Source organism: Petromyzon marinus, chromosome 24 (genome assembly GCF_048934315.1).
Source record: "Petromyzon marinus isolate PM22_M1 ecotype Great Lakes invasive population chromosome 24, UKy_Petmar_22M1.pri1.0, whole genome shotgun sequence".
Classification (NCBI taxonomy): Eukaryota; Metazoa; Chordata; class Hyperoartia; order Petromyzontiformes; family Petromyzontidae; genus Petromyzon; species Petromyzon marinus.
Window position 1 is genome coordinate 17,018,458 of NC_133690.1, and position 19,085 is coordinate 17,037,542.

The 19,085-nt window shown below is 43.6% G+C and overlaps 2 protein-coding genes and 1 non-coding gene across 4 annotated transcripts; 1 reads left to right on the forward strand and 2 right to left on the reverse strand.

Annotated features, from left to right (window-relative positions):
- Positions 1 to 1,770: 1,770 nt before the first annotated feature.
- RPS13 (ribosomal protein S13) lies at positions 1,771 to 8,864 on the reverse strand. Its single transcript, XM_032960139.2, has 6 exons — positions 8,740 to 8,864; positions 6,471 to 6,519; positions 5,651 to 5,729; positions 4,090 to 4,259; positions 3,083 to 3,183; positions 1,771 to 1,848 (listed from the first exon to the last, which is right to left on the reverse strand). Exons 1-6 carry the CDS (start codon positions 8,760 to 8,762, stop codon positions 1,815 to 1,817), a joined length of 456 nt encoding a protein of 151 aa, XP_032816030.1. The 5' UTR covers positions 8,763 to 8,864; the 3' UTR covers positions 1,771 to 1,814.
- Positions 5,295 to 5,390, reverse strand: LOC116945682 (small nucleolar RNA SNORD14). Its single transcript, XR_004403358.1, has one exon. It is a non-coding gene; the product is annotated as a small nucleolar RNA SNORD14 (small nucleolar RNA).
- A 224-nt stretch (positions 8,865 to 9,088) lies between the features above and the next one.
- On the forward strand, positions 9,089 to 19,084 carry LOC116945635 (aflatoxin B1 aldehyde reductase member 4-like). Of its 2 annotated transcripts, none has more exons than XM_032960136.2 (7): positions 9,089 to 9,347; positions 11,327 to 11,542; positions 12,422 to 12,609; positions 14,558 to 14,759; positions 15,863 to 15,962; positions 16,704 to 16,833; positions 17,864 to 19,084. In XM_032960136.2, the coding sequence occupies exons 2-7, from the start codon at positions 11,332 to 11,334 to the stop codon at positions 18,023 to 18,025; spliced, it is 993 nt and encodes a 330-aa protein (XP_032816027.2). In that variant the 5' UTR covers positions 9,089 to 9,347; positions 11,327 to 11,331; the 3' UTR covers positions 18,026 to 19,084. The 2 variants fall into 2 exon arrangements, with proteins under 2 accessions (XP_032816027.2, XP_032816029.2); XM_032960138.2 differs by lacking the exon at positions 9,089 to 9,347 and adding an exon at positions 9,354 to 9,779.
- Position 19,085: the final 1 nt, after the last annotated feature.

A 19,085-nucleotide genomic window follows, 5' to 3' on the forward strand; every position in this document is an offset into this window, starting at 1 on the left:
CATTTGACGGTGTTCAATCTACCTCTTGGCCTCTCACAAAGATAGTAAATAAAATGTCAATAGATTGGGCCTTTTCTACAGGAAACGGCTGGTTGTGATACTGCAGCCAAAGCCACCATCAGTCATCTTAACTAAAGTGGTACCTCGGAGATCGAACTTAATTCGTTACAAAACCGTGTTCAAACACCTATTTGTTCAAACACCGAATCAATTTTCCCCATGAGAATGAATGGAAATAGCATTAATTGGTTCCCCACCCAAGGATGCTATTATGGGCCATTTTTACACAAAGTTTACAATACAAAAATACAGTACATGAAAGTTATAATAGAATGAACATTGAACTTCACTTTACCTATAGTAAGGAGAGTGGATGGCTTGAGTGGAAGGTGGTGTCAGTGTTGCTTGGATGGGGGAGTCCCCCTCCATAAACACGTTGGGTAACTGCCCTTCTGGGGTTCTTTTCTTTGCCTTTTTTCTAGCAAATTCACTTGAGGGCCTTTTTACTAAAAACTGATCGAGAGGTTTCTGCCTCCGTTTTAAGATGTTTCTGAAATGACTCAATGCATTATTATAAAAATCGCCTGCTCTGCTGGTTAGTGCGTTCTGTATATTTTTCTACAAATTTGTGTAACTCGGCCCATTTTGCCACCTTTGAAGAAGGGCTTTCGTGTATAGAGTTTTTAAAGTTGGAAATTACCTGTTGGTCCATGGGCTGGATGTGAGGAGTCGTATTGGGGGGCAGGAACTTTACAGTGATAAAGGACGAGAGCTACGCTTAAACTGGGTCATCCGCCTTTGTGTCTCGGTCACCCTGGCTACGCGTCTCGGCCCATAGTTTCTTTCCAGTTGTTCGACCTCCAAACTTTTGTTCGTTGTCCGGGGCAAAAAAAATGGTCGAAAATTTTGTTCGCTCAGCGAATTGTTCGAGTTCTGGGGCGTTCGATCTCCGAGGTTCTACTGTATTTTATTTTCCAGGTAAAGCTCACTGAGCAATTGGATCTTCAGAAGCGACTTTGCCACAAATGATAGCTCAACTTAGTGGATGTCAGGTGGAAATGTATAGAAAACGTAATTTTAAAGCATGTTTCCAAATGTGGAGGGAAAAACCAGATCTGGAGAAACGTCCACAGAGAGAACATGCAAACTCAAAATATACAGGCTCGTCAGGGTCGGGATCAAACCCATGCCCTCCTGCATACCAGCTTAGGGAGATAACATTTCAGCACCCGAGTTGGAATTAGTACACACTAAAATGGTAAATGTTTAACTTGGTCGACCCGAAACCTAGAACTGCAATTCAATTCAAGTCACTTACCCGAAAACTGGCAGTGAACAATTGTGGGTTGGGTTTTTGACAAGTCAGAGTGCACCGTGCCCTGTTACACGCATGCAAGCCTGAACAAAACTGGCACCAACACACCTGACCATAATCATAACAAGGTTTGTTTTACTACGTGCAAACATTGGATTTTTCTTCGTGGCAATGAAATGCCAACACTTATGCTTTTAAACAGGACCAAACGAGATTTTTTTTTATGTAAAATTGATACACGGTGGTAAATGGGCAAAGCTATGTTACTTGTCAGGGGCAAGTACTGGCTGGCAGCTGCAACTGTGGAGGGTGAGAGCCAAGCTTAAGAAAACCTGCACATTCCATGTCGCTAAAATAAAAGCAGTCAAAATGACAAGTGACAATACAACACACTTAATGCGCAAGTTTCTTTCATACATGAGTGCACACAGAAACAGGTCAAGGACGCGAGATGGTGTGATCTTGTGAGCCAAATGCTTTATTGAAACAAATTCCTGACTCAGGCGACCAGAGCAGAAGCCGTGGATGACTCACTGTGGAGAAAAAAAAGGGCAAATAGGTCAACACAGAAACAACTCTTTCGTCAATTGCAAATACGTGGTGTAATTGTAATGTACCACTTAAAACTATATAAACTCTAAGTTAGTTCATTTATTTGGTATAACCCTGTGAGCCATTCGGCTCTTGAATCTACTTCTAAACTGTTAGTAATGTACTTCGATACTTGTGTTTCTAACCTATTTTAATTTTACCATGTAAGGCCCACCGAGCTATATAAAACTCTTTTTCAGAAGCGATCTGGCCACAAATGATAGCTCAACGAAGTGGCTTATCATGTGGAAATTTATAGCAGCCAAATACTCTAAAACGCATGTTTCTAAATGTAGAGGGAAAAACCGGAGGACCTGGAGAAAAATCCATTTGACCACGGGGAAAACATGCAAACTTCAAATATACAGGCCCCAGGGTCAGGATCGAACCCACAACCTCCTACATTCCAGCATACCAGGTGAGGTAGTTAACATCTCGCCACTATGGCACCCTGGGTACATGCTATGGGTCTTCACCAACACACACTGACCACTTTCGTGTAATCAATTCATCCCCCCCCATGAACCGCATCGTGTTTAATCTGATTGGACTTACAAAAAAGGACATGCACTGGAATGGTCATTGGTTTATTTTTAGTTGCTATGCTATTGCAAATGGTGGGAAATGAATTAGGGTGGCATGACTATCAGTATCAATGTGGTTTTTGTTTCAATACCATCTATGCCTTTCAAGCAAAGGACAGCATGATATATGAACGATACTGGTAGGAACCTCCTGGTACCACCAGCCCACAGGGGATTATTGTGTCCGTCCGTCGTGCATCCAAAAATGGGAGGGGTGGGGAGGGGTGGAGCTGGGTGGAGAGAGGAGGGTGGGGAGGGGCTGGGTGGGGAAGGCGGCCACGGCACACACGAGGGGGTGGGTGGCCACCAACCACGTCCGGCCATCTTCACGACATTTTTCCCTCCACGTGGAGAATCAACAACATGCGTTTGGAGTATGCGGCCGCTCTCAATCTCTACATTATAAGCCGCCAAGCCCGCCCTCACAGTCGGGCATATTTGCGGAATACACCATGCCGCCGTTGACCCTGGCCATTGACCGAGCAACCCAACGCTCCTACTAGCTCCCTCCGCAGGAATGTGTTAAAGATCACACCTTTTTGAGTGGTTACCAGAAACCAACAGGCCACAAAAGTAAAAAAAAAATACTTACTACTTCCAGTTGGGCGGCAGAACACGCTTGGTTTTGTAATAGCGTGCCAGCCTGTGGATCCTGCTTTCAATCAGAATCAGCCGGAACTTGCCATCCTTATCCTGCATAGCACATACACACATCACATGCATGCGCCAACATGCATTTGCACACACGGGCACGGCATTGAGATCAACACAACGTTTCACTGTTACAGCCAAAGAAGTGTGTGTAAAATAAACTCGTCAAAGGAAGCTTAATCGTCACTGCTCGAAAATGTGCAGTTTTTTTAAACAATACTTCCACTTTCGATTTAAAACTTTCGTGACTGCAGGGATTCATCTTCTTGGTTCTTTCGGTAAAGTCACGTAGAATGGAAATAAAATAAAAGAATAAAAATAAAAAGTTTTATTATTATTTTATTTCTATTCTACGTGACTTTACCGAAAGAACCAAGATGAATACTTCCACTTTCATTGTCATTAACAGAAATCTGTGGCACACGCAGACACGGAAGGGAGGTGCTGCTCTGACAACCAGACTCCCACTGTGGTTGAATCCGAGTGGCACGAAAATGCCACTCAGATTCACTCCACGAATCTGAGTGGTATACCTTGCCAATAGTGCAAGGTATGGAGGAACCTATTCCTTAACAAGGGCTGAAAAGGAACTTAAATAACCCTTGGCAGACCACAATTACAACTAAATTGGTGTGAGACAATTAAGCAATAAATAATGTGCATGTCGACGAGTATAATGCGGCCCTTATATTAACAAGAGTGCTGAAATTAGAAAGTATTGTGAGGTCACAATATTTTCCTTTACTACCCCATCAGTGCTGCCGAGATGGTTGCAGTGACAAACAAATATCCTTTGTGGGCTACTGAGGAGTGACAGGCATTCATGTGGCCACGTGACATTAAGTCTCAGAGGGTGGGATGTAGGTTCCCCACCCCCACAAAGTAAAACACCACCTCCTTCGCCAGGTGCTAGCGCAAGCAGCCGGTGCATTCTCCCACACGACGCACCTTGCGGCTGCGCTCCAGATGCTTGCGCACGGCCACGGCCTTCTTAATGAGATGGTACAGGTCCTCGGGGAGGTCAGGGGCCAGGCCCTTCGACTTGAGGATTCGCAGGATTTTGTTGCCAGTGACGAAGCGCACCTGGGCCACTCCGTGCGAGTCCCTGAGGATCACGCCTGATTGCCACAGGCGGGGAGAAGAGAGGCACGTTTGTCAGCGGCGTGGATGCCCAGTGCCATTAATTCGAGAACTTCACCTTACGGGTCTTGACACATCTTTCTGAGAGAATTGGGGGTGGAAAAAATTTCGTGGCCATATGTGGTGGGGCAGCAGAGGGCAGAGTGGCAAATGCCATTGTTTTACTTTATTTCCTTTCAGATTTGAAGCTTTCGTGACTGCAGGAATCCATACTCTTTGGTTCTTTTGGTAAAGTCACGTAGGTAGAAAAATAAAAAAAATATATAACATAATATATTATTTTTCTACCTACGTGACTTGGCCGAAAGAACCAAAGAGTATTTATTTCCTTTGCTCATATATTTAAGCTTCCTTCAAACCCGCAACACCCAGCATGACGTCGGGTTACGATAAGCCCCACTCCACCCTCCCCCAATAAAGCAGGGCATTGACAAAAGGCCGTACATATAAAATGTGAGAAAACTAAACTTTTTGGAATACACAACCTGGAAATATGTACAACAGTTGTGCGCTACTGCAATGCTGATTCAAGGTTTGTAGCAAATCATTTTTACGTGAATGATAAATACATACATTTGTCTGATAACATAAATTTTCAATGAAAATTATAAGTGTTACCTTCAGGCTCATGGAGTTAGTAAAACTATACAATTGGGGTACAGAAAATCATAACCAATTAGACAAAGGTAAATCAATTATTGAATCAAACGACTACGCAAAGCCTTAATAATTAATATAAGTGTTTTGGCATGTCAAAAGTTATTTAAGTATCAGATTCATGTGTGTCATTACATGATGTGCAAGGATTTTACATTACTTCTGCGCAGTCTTATATAATTTTCTCTCAATCTGTGACCTGTCTGCTATAAAGGGCTATTGTCCCATGTCATGTATTAGATTTTTTTTGTCAAGCACAGTGTTATTTACAAATGTGTTGTAACATCTGCTTCTGTACCATTGCCAAAGCATTATCAAGAAAAATGTTTTATCTTATGTTCATCTGTGGGTTTGGTTCACTCAGACATCCAAGGAAGGTGTTTGCCAACATGAGGCGATGATGCCTTTCTGGTGGAAACTACGAATGATATGGAACTCAATCATCACGGTGAACCAACTTGCGGGGTTAGGGGTTAAGGACCGGTCAATCTTCAGCCTTCAAACTGCCTGTGCATATTCTAAAGAAGGCCATATCCTCCCACACATTGCAAAGTGCCACAGGGAAAACATTATTAAAAGAAAACAAAGTCAAAACTCACTCGTGGAAAAACAATCAGCATATATGAAAATTACTTCTATCATCATTGCAGCAAGTGTTCCGGGATACAGTGGTGAAAATGGTTGTACGATCAATTGCACTGGATGGGCTCACCGATCTGAGATGGCGTGAGGCCCTTCTTGGCCAACTTAAAGATCTGCTCCTTGACGTCATCGGAAGTCAGCTTGAGCCACTGTTGATACAAAGTAGCTCATCAGGGAATGTGCATTAAGTGTCAGCATAATAATGCAGCCTCGAAATACCAGACAATAAAAGAGGTTGCGTGCCCTGGTGTATCTATATATTTCTTTTATCAAAACCCTATTTCCATGAAGACCAAGTTTAGCTCAATCACAGCTTGTAATGCTATTCATAAACAAAAATTAAAGGCAATATAAAAGGTAAAAAAATACAAATTACAAATCTGCAACACAATCCAATGGTACTGTACTTAAGAGCACCATACTAAATTGGGACTGCGTGGCTCGAGACATGTCTGCATATCGTGGAGATTCAACTATAATATCACCCTGTTGAGACAGCCACATCTTTTACTCTCTGTTTAGTCGGGTGGTCTGAACAATCCAGCCACAGCTCAGCTAAGCGAGCTAGGAGCTTTGGCAAGGCTGACAGCATTATAATTGCAATGTGATGGCCACATGACATCTATCCCAAGGAAAGATTTGTGCTTTCCTGCTTTTTGCGAGCAGACCGTTTGTGTCGTTAAATTGAATTGCTTTGCTCGGTGTTCAATTTTGATCTTCCGGAGTGGGATTTTCAAATGTCTCAATTTTTAGTGGTCCTTCCCAAAAACGCTGTTATATGTAGGACAAAGTAGAGTATATCCACCCACGTTATTGAGGAAAAAATATATCCGGTGTGTATGTAATGTTTTAGGGGGCAATTCCCGGACATTGGACACTGTGTGACTTACTGTTGGCACACTCCGGCGATAGGGCAGCGCTGACTGAGACAGGCCCTTTCTGCAGACAACACGACATGGTCAAGCGTGAGCATTAGTGTCTGCCAGGTAAGGTTACCACCACCCTTCTGCTGCCCTTCGGAAAAAAAGCATTTTACAATAACCAATCATCAGGTTTAGCTGTGGTCACCAACACAAAAACTACCTCTTCCACCCTGGACTGCAATTGGCATGGGTGAGAACAGAAAGGTGGTGACACACTATTTGACTTTGTAAATATGTGTTCAATAGTGTTAATATTGGACTAAGTGACAAGTCAAAGTGTTGCAAGATATTATGTAATTGTAAAATTATGAACACGTTTAGAAAGTGCATATTTTTTAACTGGCACTTCACATCTCCTAAGCTATTCTGACCCATTCTGAAATTTGCATTTATCAACTTCAATAAAAAAATGTATCGTATGTAAAGCGCTTAGATGCCCTTGCACGAAGGGTGCTCTATCACAAACATTTAATTATATCCATAATTTTAGTTCTTAAGAAATGGTACTCCAACTGAAAGTTATTCAGCTCTATCGAGGGCTTATGAGCTGGTGAAGGCTTCAGAAAGCAGTGGATCAGAGATTAAGTTAATGACTTGCCTGAACGCTGTGGAGAAGTGGCGCAGTGGGGTTAACAAATGGCACGATTAATCTGACGACCGAGTTTTTTTCCAGTCAGGGCTAACATCAGTGGCAAATGATATCAGCACTTAACCTGAACCGCCCCCCACCCCTTTTTCAGCAACAGCACTGACCAGCGTCGTGTGAAGTATGGTCTAACAAACCCATGGACCAACATGGTGTGGGGGAAATGCTCATTAAACTGTGGCTTGATAAAGGAGATGCGACTAATAAGAAATCAACTCCGTTCACAATACTAATTTTGGAGCTCGGCAGTATGGAGCTAAACGTTCAATAGGGATGGAATTGTGCATTATTTTAACTGGATTGATATTTTAGTTGTTTGGGACCGCAAAGGTTTTGTAATTCTTTACAAAATTCATTTAGAACTTGTGTTAACCATGCAACAGTAACTTTAGTAATAAGCCAATGTTCATTGTATGCCAGACCTTTTTATATCATGCACTCATGCAGTGTACATCATATTTGCTCACCAAACGCGAGACTAACATTTCATCTTTATGCATCAGTGCAATGTTCATCGCACATCAGTATATTAGGACGTACGAGATTAAGGACCAAAATTAACACATACCACAGTCCATCATACTTTACGATAGCAATCCGTACCAAGCTAGGATTCTTTATTGCAGCAGTCCAGGATTCATCTTGTTTCGTGCTCATTAACTACCTGGCTTCACTACACACGCGCCCCATGTACTTTGTATGCAACCCAGTCTCGTTTAAAATATAAATTATCCCACAGTGGGATCATTGTGAGGATATACAAAAGTATTGCACATGGACTGTGCATCTTTTTGTTCTCGTCCGAGTTATTTATACACCGTAACCTGAAAACGCTAATACTTGGAAAATTTTGATGTGAATCTCGGGCTTATAACCTGGTTCAATAAAACCACCACCCCACCCCCACCAGGTCTCCATCGGAAAGATGTTGGGCTCAAGCGCGCTCGTCGATCTGCTTATGATTGAGTGCAATACGTAAAGCTAAAAGGTGAGCAAGCACCATCTCTCTGTCAATCCCAATCGCGAGACGAGGGCCTCTCCCCGAACCAGCGTGAAGTATGGTCGAATAACCCCCAAAAGTAGATAAAAACCGCGACGTCTCAAAAGGTATATCGTTGTAAGCTACCTCAATTCGGTCTTTCGTGAGGCACTTTGGTTACACTTTTACATTAACAGAGTATAGCCGCGTGTCAGCGTGTGCTAATGAAACCTAAGAAGCGCCCATGTGGAAGCCTAGTCGATCGTTCCACACCGACCGCGTGAGCAGCGCCGAGGCACAGCAAGAATCGGGAACAAAGGAAAGCGCCCTGCGAGCTAGAATGCAAAGACAACTTCGCACGCATGTATTTTATTACATTTAATTAAATGTAAAATGTGTAACAGCCACGCTAGGCCTCCATCGCCGCCGGCCATGATAAGAGCCTGCACTAGGCCGCATTGTAGCCGCTTTAAACACCAAATTAAGACATTAACAATACCCGTTTCCTCACTGTCGGTCATTACCGTGAGTGAATAAAGAATGTTTTAACGTGTGTGCGAGTGTTTGTACGGCTGGGAATTGGCCGCGTCGGGCGGTGTCGCGGAGCTTACCCGGGAGCGTGCATGCGACCCATGATGGCGCGGTACGGGGAAAGAGGGAGGCGGAAATGACGTCACGCATAAATTAAACAGCGGGAAATTTATTATGTTAACGTGGTGCAAGAGGCCGCCCATTCGGGATATATTATGTTAATTAATTACCATATATGGTGGTAGACAGGAACTTGCGTCACGTTAGATTGTGGATATATTATGTTAGTTATCGCCATATATGGTATTTGAGGGATAATTGACCAGCCAGCTTAAAGGTGACAAAATACATAATTTATTCAAGGAGAGTCACGTGCGCAAGAGCAAGCCAATAATATCCAATAACTCGTCGACGCGCGCGAACGATTCGTATCACAATTTTATTAATTGTCTCGCGAATCGACGAACCATGTGTGTCACTATCGATTATTTACAATTCACTTACGTTCATGTATCCAGCACAAGCGTTAGGCTGAGTCTAACAGAGTAGTGAGAACGAGACAGAATAAGCGAGACGGAGTCGACAGATGGTTACGTATCGATTACAGAATCTCTCTTTTTGTCATAAAGTGAATCGCTACAATCGATTTCATCTGCGTGGGTGCAACGTTGCAGGCCGCAACTGAGAGGTTCGATTTTAAACTTTTATTTTACGACGCTTTAAAACTTGTATTATTCATTCGTTCGTGCACATTTAGACGAGTGCTTAAATCCGCGCTAAACGTTTACCGCCCGAGCACCGGCCGCGTTCGCAATGAATTGCACGCTTCCAATGTAACGATTTGAATCAACGCTGTGGCTGGACGCGCGTCTTTGACTGAGCGCTGTGCTTATTAAAGTCTTTGCGCGACGTTTCGCGATATAACCTCGGCGGTGTAAGTAAGACGGCGAGTTAAAAGGTGGTTTTCACTTGCGGTTTGGTGGCGGTGAGAATTTGTAACGATGCGGCGAATGGCGAAGTAATATCGGCAAGAAGCGGCGACCTTTGGACCACTTGCCCCGAGATTTGTGGTGTTCCGTGCTCTCGAGCCACTAAGCCCGCGTTCACTCAACAGAGGAAGGTGGGATGATAGGAAAACCTGCACGAACTACCAGACTGTGGCCATGCAAACCAAACTATGGCCCATGTAGTAAACCACTTTATTCTGAACTCCTTCAACGGAGGAGTTGAAAAGCTACGCGTATTCTTGGTCTTGGTTCTTTCGGTAAAGTCAAGTAGAAGGGAAATAATAAATAACCGCGACTTTAAAAAAAAATATTGCTGTGGTTTTCACACCTGATGATGATTGCTTGTGTTGCAATCGAAACGTCGTGATAATTTTATTGTTATATTTGTATTATTTCCCTTCTACGTGACTTTACCGAAAGAACCAATGATAAAATGTTTTTCTATTTGTTTGTGGAGGATGAACCTTGAGATTTATAAAGGCACGGGGTGACCAATAAGGTCTGAATTGGTCTGTAATAAGGTAGGGCACTAATAAGGGGTTGACAGGTATGTACATCAGAGGAGGAATAGCTAAACTACACGAACTTCCTCTCGCCTGAAGCCCTCTTCGTCGCGGCGAGCACAGCTGGACATTAGCATCTCGATCCTGAAGATATTCCCGTGGGCGAGAATAGAAATAGTGCACTGGTGCAGTGCTCATAGACCCACAGTAAGGCAACATCACAGTAGGTGTGGTCGCATTCAGGCGCTGTATAAAGCCAAACTGTATTTCATATTCTTAGCTCTTTCGGTAAAGTCACGTTGAAGGGAAACAATAAAATATTAAAATATATATAAAACAATACAAATTCTCACGACGTTTCGACCATAACACAAATGGTCGTCATCAGGTGTGTCGGTTTGCAAACCGACACATTTTATTATTTTATTGTTTCCCTTCAACGTGACTTTACCGAAAGAGCTAAGAATATGAATTACTGCAGTCACGAAATCTTTAAATAAAAAAAACTGTATTGTCAAATTACGTGGCCCTTTCAGAGAAAGCCTTTGCCAACGTTGTGCGACAGGAGTATGACCCATTTTGGTGATGTTTATTATGCAACATTTAATGTGTAACGTTGCAAAACACATTGTACCACATTACAAAAAAAAGTTTCTACGGACAGTCTTATATTCTTGCATGTTGCAGCAATATGTTTTGGGAGCTAAATGGCAATGTCGAGGTCTGCTGGCCACGACGAGAGGGCTTCAGGAGAGAATTCGTGTGGTTTTTTTTCAATTCCTCCCTTGAAGGAGTGCAGAATACAATGGCTTGCTACATGATCCGTAGTTCGGTCTGTATGGCCACAATCACACTGTGGCTTGAACAGTAATATTCGATCACGTATTACCACAACAACTTGGTGTTACATTTTCATTTGTACAATGACTTGAAAAATAATACTTGACTCATTGTATTTGTGAATACAATATGTGAGAATACATGAGCTTTGCCTATAGGGTTTCCATGAGAAGGATATGCTGCTAATAATGACCCCCCACCCACATAGACAGAGATAAGGGGTGATTTATGATTGTTGTCATATATATGACAACAATCTCATATATATGACAACAATCTATATATGACAACAATCAAGCTCATATGTTCCGCTACAGGAGCCATGGCAGGTCGCGTGGCCACACTGCCGCGCACAGTGCTGGGAACCATGGAGATGGGTCGGCGGGCCGACGAGGCCATGAGTCGTGAGATGACGCGGCTCTTCGCGGCCGGTGGGCACCGGCACCTGGACACAGCACTCATGTATGCGGGCGGGCGCTCCGAGGAGATCCTGGGCACTCTCTGCGGCACCGGCGGGACGTTTGAGAACCAAGGTCGGTAACTGCCCTGAGTGCCCCCACACCTTCATTTCTTCCATGTGGATGTGAAAACATAAATGATTGTTCAAATTTAAAAATGTTTTGCTGCCAAATAATTAAATGTTGAAAAATGTATGTTTCATTTCAACATTTTACGCCATTTACCCATGAGTTTTTGTAAAGTTTTGCTTTTCACGAAGGGGATCCCATAGTTTATATTCAGTGACCTTGCCAATAACATCTGAAAATCCTACAGCATTTGTTTAACAAATGTGACTGTGCTGATCATACCCAGAAGGTCTAAACAAGTCCAGAGTTTTCTTGTTTAAACAAATGCTGCTGGACAATATTGGTCTGGAGAGACAAAATTGGACTGAAAATGTTTATTTATATGTGGAGGCATCAGAAAATACCTGGGGATACGAAGTATTGTTGACAAAGCGAAAGCAGGACTGAGAGCATATGGCCCTGTGGTGCAGAGTGAGGAGGTAAACATTTTCAGAGTTCTTAAAATTAGATTGGAAAAAGAGGCTGAGGAAGACTGAAGATGAGATGGAAGGAGAACATGAAAGTGGCTCAGGTGACAACAAGGGAGGGAGGGAGGAGGTCTTCCACAGACAAAAGTGAAGGAGAGTCACCCAGGCATCCTTCATAACAAGAATAAGTGCAGACATTGAACAGAGTTTTATTAATACCTGTTTTATCCTCGGTGTATGCATGTTAAACTTCTTTTGCACCATATGTAGCCAATCACGCTTATTGGAAGTGTGGGGGAAGGTCAATAAACTAAACACAAAAAGCATTTATAAAGAAATGAGTTTTCAAAAGTGCATAGTTCCAGCGGCTTCCTATTATTATCAGTGTGTATGCTCGTTGTGTCTTTCTGGCATTCAGTGAGCGTGGACACCAAGGCGAACCCATGGGGCACCAACACCCTGAAAGCTGACAGCCTGCGCGTTCAGCTCAGCACGTCCCTGCAGCGCCTGCGTCGCTCCTCAGCGGATGTGTTCTATCTGCACGCGCCCGACCACAACACGCCGCTAGAGGAGACGCTCGCCGGCTGCCACGCACTCCACCAGGAGGCACGGCCGTCACCTGCCACGTAGCAACTAATTGCTGACTATACACATATATTACGTTTTGTGAACCTGTTTGGTTAGCAGAGGTGTTTTGGGTTAGATCGCGTATATATATAAATGTTTCGTTAAATCCGCCACCACCCGACACAGCCAACTAGTAAGGGTTGTCACGTAAACAGAACGTGGCCAATTCGTCACGAGTACAGCACACCGGTGTATTGGAGAGCCAAGCCACAACATTTACAATCTGAGTACGACGTTTCACCAGTAATTACAACTAGCTTCATCAGGCGGCAGTCAGATTTGTGGAGAAGTCTGTTTCATTCCTTATATAGAGGCGTAGATGTGGTGGCCACACTTCTGCGCTCTTGCGCAAAGTGGGGGGGGGGAATTAATGAGTCAATGCACATTATGGATGTGCATTATGTGAGCCCTTTCATCTTGTCCTTCCTGTCTATTGTGTACATTAAAATAGCTGTTCCAACGGTAGTCCCTATTGAAGTATGGTGCCCTTTGTAGGCATGCATTTAAAAAATGTATTATTTGGTAATTCGCTTCCACGCAGCACTAAGGCGGTAGCTATCCAAACGGTTAATATAATTTTTATTTCTTTCAACTTTGATAGATTCTCTAATGTTCTGTTTACATGACAACCCTTACTAGTTGGCTGTGTCGTGTGGTGGCGGGTTTAAACGGCACATTTATATATTTACGCGATCTAACCCAAAAAACCTCTTATGGATGATATTGGTCGCGAAAGCCTACGTGTTAAACTATTTGGTTAGCTTTAAATTCAGTATGCGGTAAAGAGTTTGAAAATTGGCAGCCCACTATTTAAATTGGTGGGGTGGGCAAGTACGACGTTGGACCTGTGTTTGTCCCGTTGGTAACAGATCGACCAATCTGCCTTCGGGCAAGGACAGAGACCCATCCTCTTGGGAGGTGAGGGTGATTGGTTATGTTGGATGTAGTGGTGGTTGGGATCTGTAGCTCAGAGAGTTTAGACTGTGAAATTGGTGGGTCGCCTAGAGTTGGAGTCTATGTGATACATCCGGTGTATTGTTTAGTGAGTTGCTAAACACCACTCCACCCATCATCACATTTGCTATAGTCTGGACTCGGTGCCATCTGTTTCATTTGTAACTAAAACTAAACTTTTCTTTATTTGACCAGGTAAAGCCAACTCAGTGTATAGCTCTTTTTCAGAAGTGACCTGGCCACAAATGATAGCTCAACAAAGTGCCATATTATCACGTGGAAATTTATAGCAGCCAAATACTCTTAAATGTGGAGGGGAAAACCTGTGGACCTGGAGAAAAATCGACGAGGCCATGGGGAGAACATGTCAGGGTCGGGATCGAACCAACGACGTCCTATATACCCGGCGAGGTAGTTAACATATCACCATAGTGGTGCCACCACAGTGGCAAGATGCAAATATAATTTGCATTACATTTGGGTGATATGCACGCAACGTGTATATTGGTAGACATTAACTTCTGGCCCTTGGTGTAGTGCAAGGCCAGGAATTTCATAACTACCAACACAGATCCACTCACAGGGTGCTTTGCATAAATGTGCACAACCTAAAAATGTATTTGAGCACATGATTGCACAGTCGTTTGACTCACGGGTGGAGGGGGGTGAAATTCTTCATATTAAATTTGGTTCTGCACTTAGTTTGTCTAAACTAGTGTTGATAATTATTACTATGTGGACCAAAGGTCACTTGAAGGGATCTCGGAGGTAAGTCTGTGATATCCACTTCTTTGGCCATTCTCTAACATTCAGGATTGCACTGCCCTGCTGAATAAAGACTATCTCATGAAATGATGCCAACAGCAAAATCAGGATAACATTTGGTAAAAAGATTTTCATGAAATGAACAACAACAAAAAATGCGTTATTGTGCTGCCCTGACATGAAATGCATTCCTCTTTAACTCCTGCAGGGCAAGTTCAAAGAGCTAGGCCTGTCCAACTACTCGTCGTGGGAGGTGGCCGAGGTGTGGCACATTTGCCACTTCAACAACTGGGTGCTGCCGAGCCTGTACCAGGGCATGTACAACGCGTGCACGCGCCAGGTGGAGACCGAGCTGCTGCCCTGCCTGCGGCGCTTCAACATGCGCTTCTACGCTTACAATCCTCTGGCCGGTACGCGCGAGCGGGGCGTCGGTGTGTGGGCACTTGTCCCAACCTGCGCTTAGGCTGTTCCGTTAGACTAAGCAAGGCATTGAAGGTGGTGAACGCAGCGCAGATTTACCAAGCATGTGACGCCTTCGCATCGCGCGGCGACTCCATGAATTGTCATGATTCGAGGTTGTGGAGAATGTGTGGGACGTTTGTTGTGGCTTATGCCTCTTTTTAAGAGGATATCTCATGATTTGTCTTTTGAAAAGTTGGCAGACATTTACTGAAATGCACATGCAAAGAGTCTAGGCTATAACTCAATGATTATGCTGTTACGCATGTGTAGTGGTATAGCGCTAGCTGCTGGCGGGAAAGGGTAACTGCGGTGTACGGCAGTACTCGCGTCAGCAGGTCACGATATATACGAGAGGGGGACATCTAGGGGAAAGGTCACAGAAGGGGCTAATCTGGAAGCCCCGGGAAACACTAGTAGGTTCCAGAAGGGGGGCGTGGCCGGGGTGGAGCAAGGCCACGCTGGGAGTATAAGAGGGATCCCTGAGCGGGAGCTCGGGGCTGTTGCAGGAAGTGGAATCCCTGTCGTGCTGTTCAATATCATCGTCGTCACCATCCCGGGGTGCTGGTAGTCAGACAGCCCACTAACTGTTCTAACCAAGTAGTGCCGCCGAACAAATAGACGGTCTTTATTATAATAGTGTGCACCCATGTAGGATGTGTATATATCCCAATGGTGCTTGTTTAATAAAGAAGTGCCTCCAAGTATTATCCGTCTCCGATCTGCGTCACTATAAATGTGACTGACGTTCAAATTAGAATTGTACATAAATTGTGGAACTTACATTTGGGCACTAATTTCATAATTCGAGGCTGTGATTTTATTCAAGAAGTTTTTTCTTCAACATTGTGGTGATCGTAGCGCCTCCTAGTGGCTTCAGGATTCATGTAAACTCATTACAATGTAAATGGGCACCCCTCCCATTACCCCGGATAATCAAGTGTTGACTGCATTTCACATCAAATTTAATAAGCACAATATGCGTGCTGGGCATGCTTGTTTGTGTGCTCGGGCGTTTAACGTCGGGTTTGGTCTCATCTCGCTTGTGCGCCAGGGGGGCTGCTCACGGGCAAATATTGCTACGAGGACAAGGACACGAAGAAGCCAGAAGGGAGGTTTTTTGGGAATGACTGGGCCGAAGCTTACCGCAACAGGTACGCTTGGCCACTTGGGGGGAAATCTCTTTTAGCCTGTATTCTACATATGTCATAAGTAACTCTCCCCCACCCCCCCCCCCCCCCCTTGACAATTTGATTTGTTATCTCGATTCATGGCAGTAGCAATTCTGTTTTTTTTGCTTCATGAGTATTGTTTTTCTTGTGTGTTTTGTCTTGTTTGAGCAATTTTCTTTGCTCTATTAGTCTAAATGTAATGTTCGCATATAATTAGCATTTTCCTCATATGCCATGGATAATCCAATGTGGATGAAGGCTTCCCTACATTATATCCATCTCGCATAGTATTGCAATGTAACAATCTATGTAGCGACCGCACATGAACGGAATTGATCATCTCCGCGGTGAATTTCTTTTGTAAATATTTTTTTCCCTTTGGCTTATGCTCCATCATTAGTCTCGAGCACCTGCAGTCATCCCTTCAAGTGATGTGCCCTGCACAAAACCCACTTTTCATAACAGTCAACATGTCTAACTTGTATATTCTCCATTCAGTGTAATTCCAAGCATGTACTTCTCCATGCCGCCTTATACTTTTTCAGATTTTTCCCATTTTCTCTGCCAATGTCCAAGTTGATTCTCAAGCAAACGTTTCGATGGATGTATTTCAATCGTAATAATATATTCTATTCTGTGAATCGATGCATCTTTGCATTCCCGCTATGTTCCGACCTTTGTGGGTGGGAGACTTTAACGATGGTGTGCTTTTGGCTCTCGCAGGTACTGGAAAAAGCACCACTTTGCGGGAATCGATCTGGTGCGCGAGGCCCTGAACGCGGCCTACGGGGAGGGCAAGGTGTCACTGACGGAGGCCGCCCTGCGCTGGATGTACCACCACTCAAGGCTGAGCGTGCGTGCAGATCTTAGGACTTTTTTCAGTTTGGTCTGTCCGGGTTGGTGACCTGGAAATTATTTCTGCACCCACATCCAGTATATTTATCGCTGGCTGTGGATACCAGGCACATGCCCATTCCATCCTACCAGTGACCCAGAAAGTGTGTCTACATGTTGTCTCCTTAAAGCCCTTGCAGTGTAAACTTGATTTGAAGCTTTCGTGACTGCAGGAATTACTCTTTGTTTTTTTATATTCTTAGCTCTTTCGGTAAAGTCACGTTGAAGGGAAACAATTGTTATATATATTTTATTATTTTATTGTTTCCCTTCAACGTGACTTTACCGAAAGAGCTAAGAATATGAATTACTGTAGTCACGAAAGCTTTAAATCAAAATTTACTCTTTGGTTCTTTCGGTTAGTCACGTAGAAAGAAAATAAATTAAATAATAGAGTACGACGTTTCGATTGCAACACAAGCAGTCGTCATCAGGAATAACTAAATTTGATAAAGAGACAAAACACAGACACGGATACACACAGACACACAAGCAGAGAGAGACAACACAGACACAGAGACACAACATAGACACGCAGTGTAGGCTCCTCAGCTTGTGATTGTTTCTGCAAATTAATAGCGTGTTGTGAATTTTGCGACTGACAGATAATATATTGGCACTTGAAATGTATTGCTGCAGAAGGATACTGCATCTATGCTGGACCCAAAGAGTGACCAAATTAGAATAAAAAGGTTTTACATAGAAGGATGCCTGATGCAGGCAGTGATTAGAAGAAAAGTGGCACTATTTGGACACATATGTAGGATGGACAACAACAGAAAAATGTTAAGTGTGTTGTTCAGAAAAATGGAAGGAACCTTATAGAGAGGAAGACTAAACAGAGAATGAATGGCTTGATGATGACATGCGAACTTTGTGCCAGAAAGAAGTTGCACCACTTGAGCATATTTGCACAAGACAGAGGAAAGTGGAAAAAATTACTATCGGCCATTTGCCCATTAATTGTGATGATGATGTCGATTTTGCAGGGAGAGGCTGGCGACGGCGTCATCTTGGGCGCTTCGTCTCCCGAGCAGCTCTCGCAGAACCTGGCGGCGAGCAAGCAGGGCCCGCTGGATGAGACGGTGGTGGCGGCTTACCAGCAGGCCTGGGAGCTCAGCGCGCACGATTGCCCTAACTATTTCCGCTGAGCGAGTACGTCTATCCGCACGCCCGTCCACCTACCCTTGCAGGAGCTGATGTGATGTTGCTGGAGCAAAATTTATTCTTGAATATGTTTGCAACCTTTGTAATAATAACATGCCTACCTTGTAAAAGCAGACCTTTCCTTACACGCTAGTATGGTACAGATCTCCACGTTTACTTGTCTTTGGATATATTTTTTTATCTCCAGTTCCATCCCGATTGTGCATTCGGCATCATGATGAGTTCATTCCGAAATCTCACAGAGCAGTGCAGCCCTTCTTCATGTTAGTTAACGGCCCATGGAAGCGGATTTCAAGGATACAACCTCTTTCGATTCCTTCAAGTGACCCCTGATCTTTACACTGTACCACCCACTCGACAATGAGAGAAATGTTTTAATTCTCAGTGGTCCAATTGACATTTGCTTTTGTGCAGTCATTGGTGACTGAGCTGAGACCATCGATTGGTTCAATACACTGGAGAACCTGGTTTAATCACAGGCAACTGCCTAATGTTAAACCCAGGCTCTCATCAACAGTGCCAGCCACCAGGCCACCTCTATTATTCATCATGTAAAAAACATGCGCTTTTAATGTTTTTTCTTACCATTGGTGGTCCATGGATCATGTTAAATATGTCTTGAAGTTGAAAGCGCTATTGCATTGACAGGGTATATGAAGAACCTGGAAACTAATTTCGTGCTGTATAGCACTTGTTATGGATTTTGTCTCTGCTTTAAAGGTACATTTCCTTAAATGGTCTTTTGGAAAGTTGGCAGGCATTTTCTGACACGCACAATAAAACACGTTGAATGTAATTCAATAATTAAGCTGTTGCACATTTGTCTGACATGCTGGAATTAGAAATGTATGTAAATGATACGCACTTAAAATTAAACACTAGTTTCACTTTGATTACAAATGTGAACTGGTTTAATTAACATTTCTGAATAGTGAAGTTGATTTTGTTTTTTGTAGTGGTCAGACAGCACGTGGTGCAACAATTGTTGCCAAACCCCATCCCGCCACCCCCCCTCCCATTTTAATAAATGTGCTCACGCAAAAG

What these genes read in the sequence shown, in the direction of transcription:
- RPS13 (XM_032960139.2), bottom strand. Translation starts at nt 8,762, where the DNA reads ATGGGTCGCATGCACGCTCCCGG. An exon ending in GGTCGCATGCACGCTCCCGG is followed by an intron (nt 6,520 to 8,739) that starts GTAAGCTCCGCG and finishes TGTTGTCTGCAG; the next exon opens with AAAGGGCCTGTCTCAGTCAG. An exon ending in ATCTGGAGCGCAGCCGCAAG is followed by an intron (nt 3,184 to 4,089) that starts GTGCGTCGTGTG and finishes TGTGCTATGCAG; the next exon opens with GATAAGGATGGCAAGTTCCG.
- LOC116945635 (XM_032960136.2), top strand. Translation starts at nt 11,332, where the DNA reads ATGGCAGGTCGCGTGGCCACACTGCCGCGCACAGTGCTGGGAACCATG. An exon ending in CGGGACGTTTGAGAACCAAG is followed by an intron (nt 11,543 to 12,421) that starts GTCGGTAACTGC and finishes TCTGGCATTCAG; the next exon opens with TGAGCGTGGACACCAAGGCG. An exon ending in ACCACCACTCAAGGCTGAGC is followed by an intron (nt 16,834 to 17,863) that starts GTGCGTGCAGAT and finishes TCGATTTTGCAG; the next exon opens with GGAGAGGCTGGCGACGGCGT.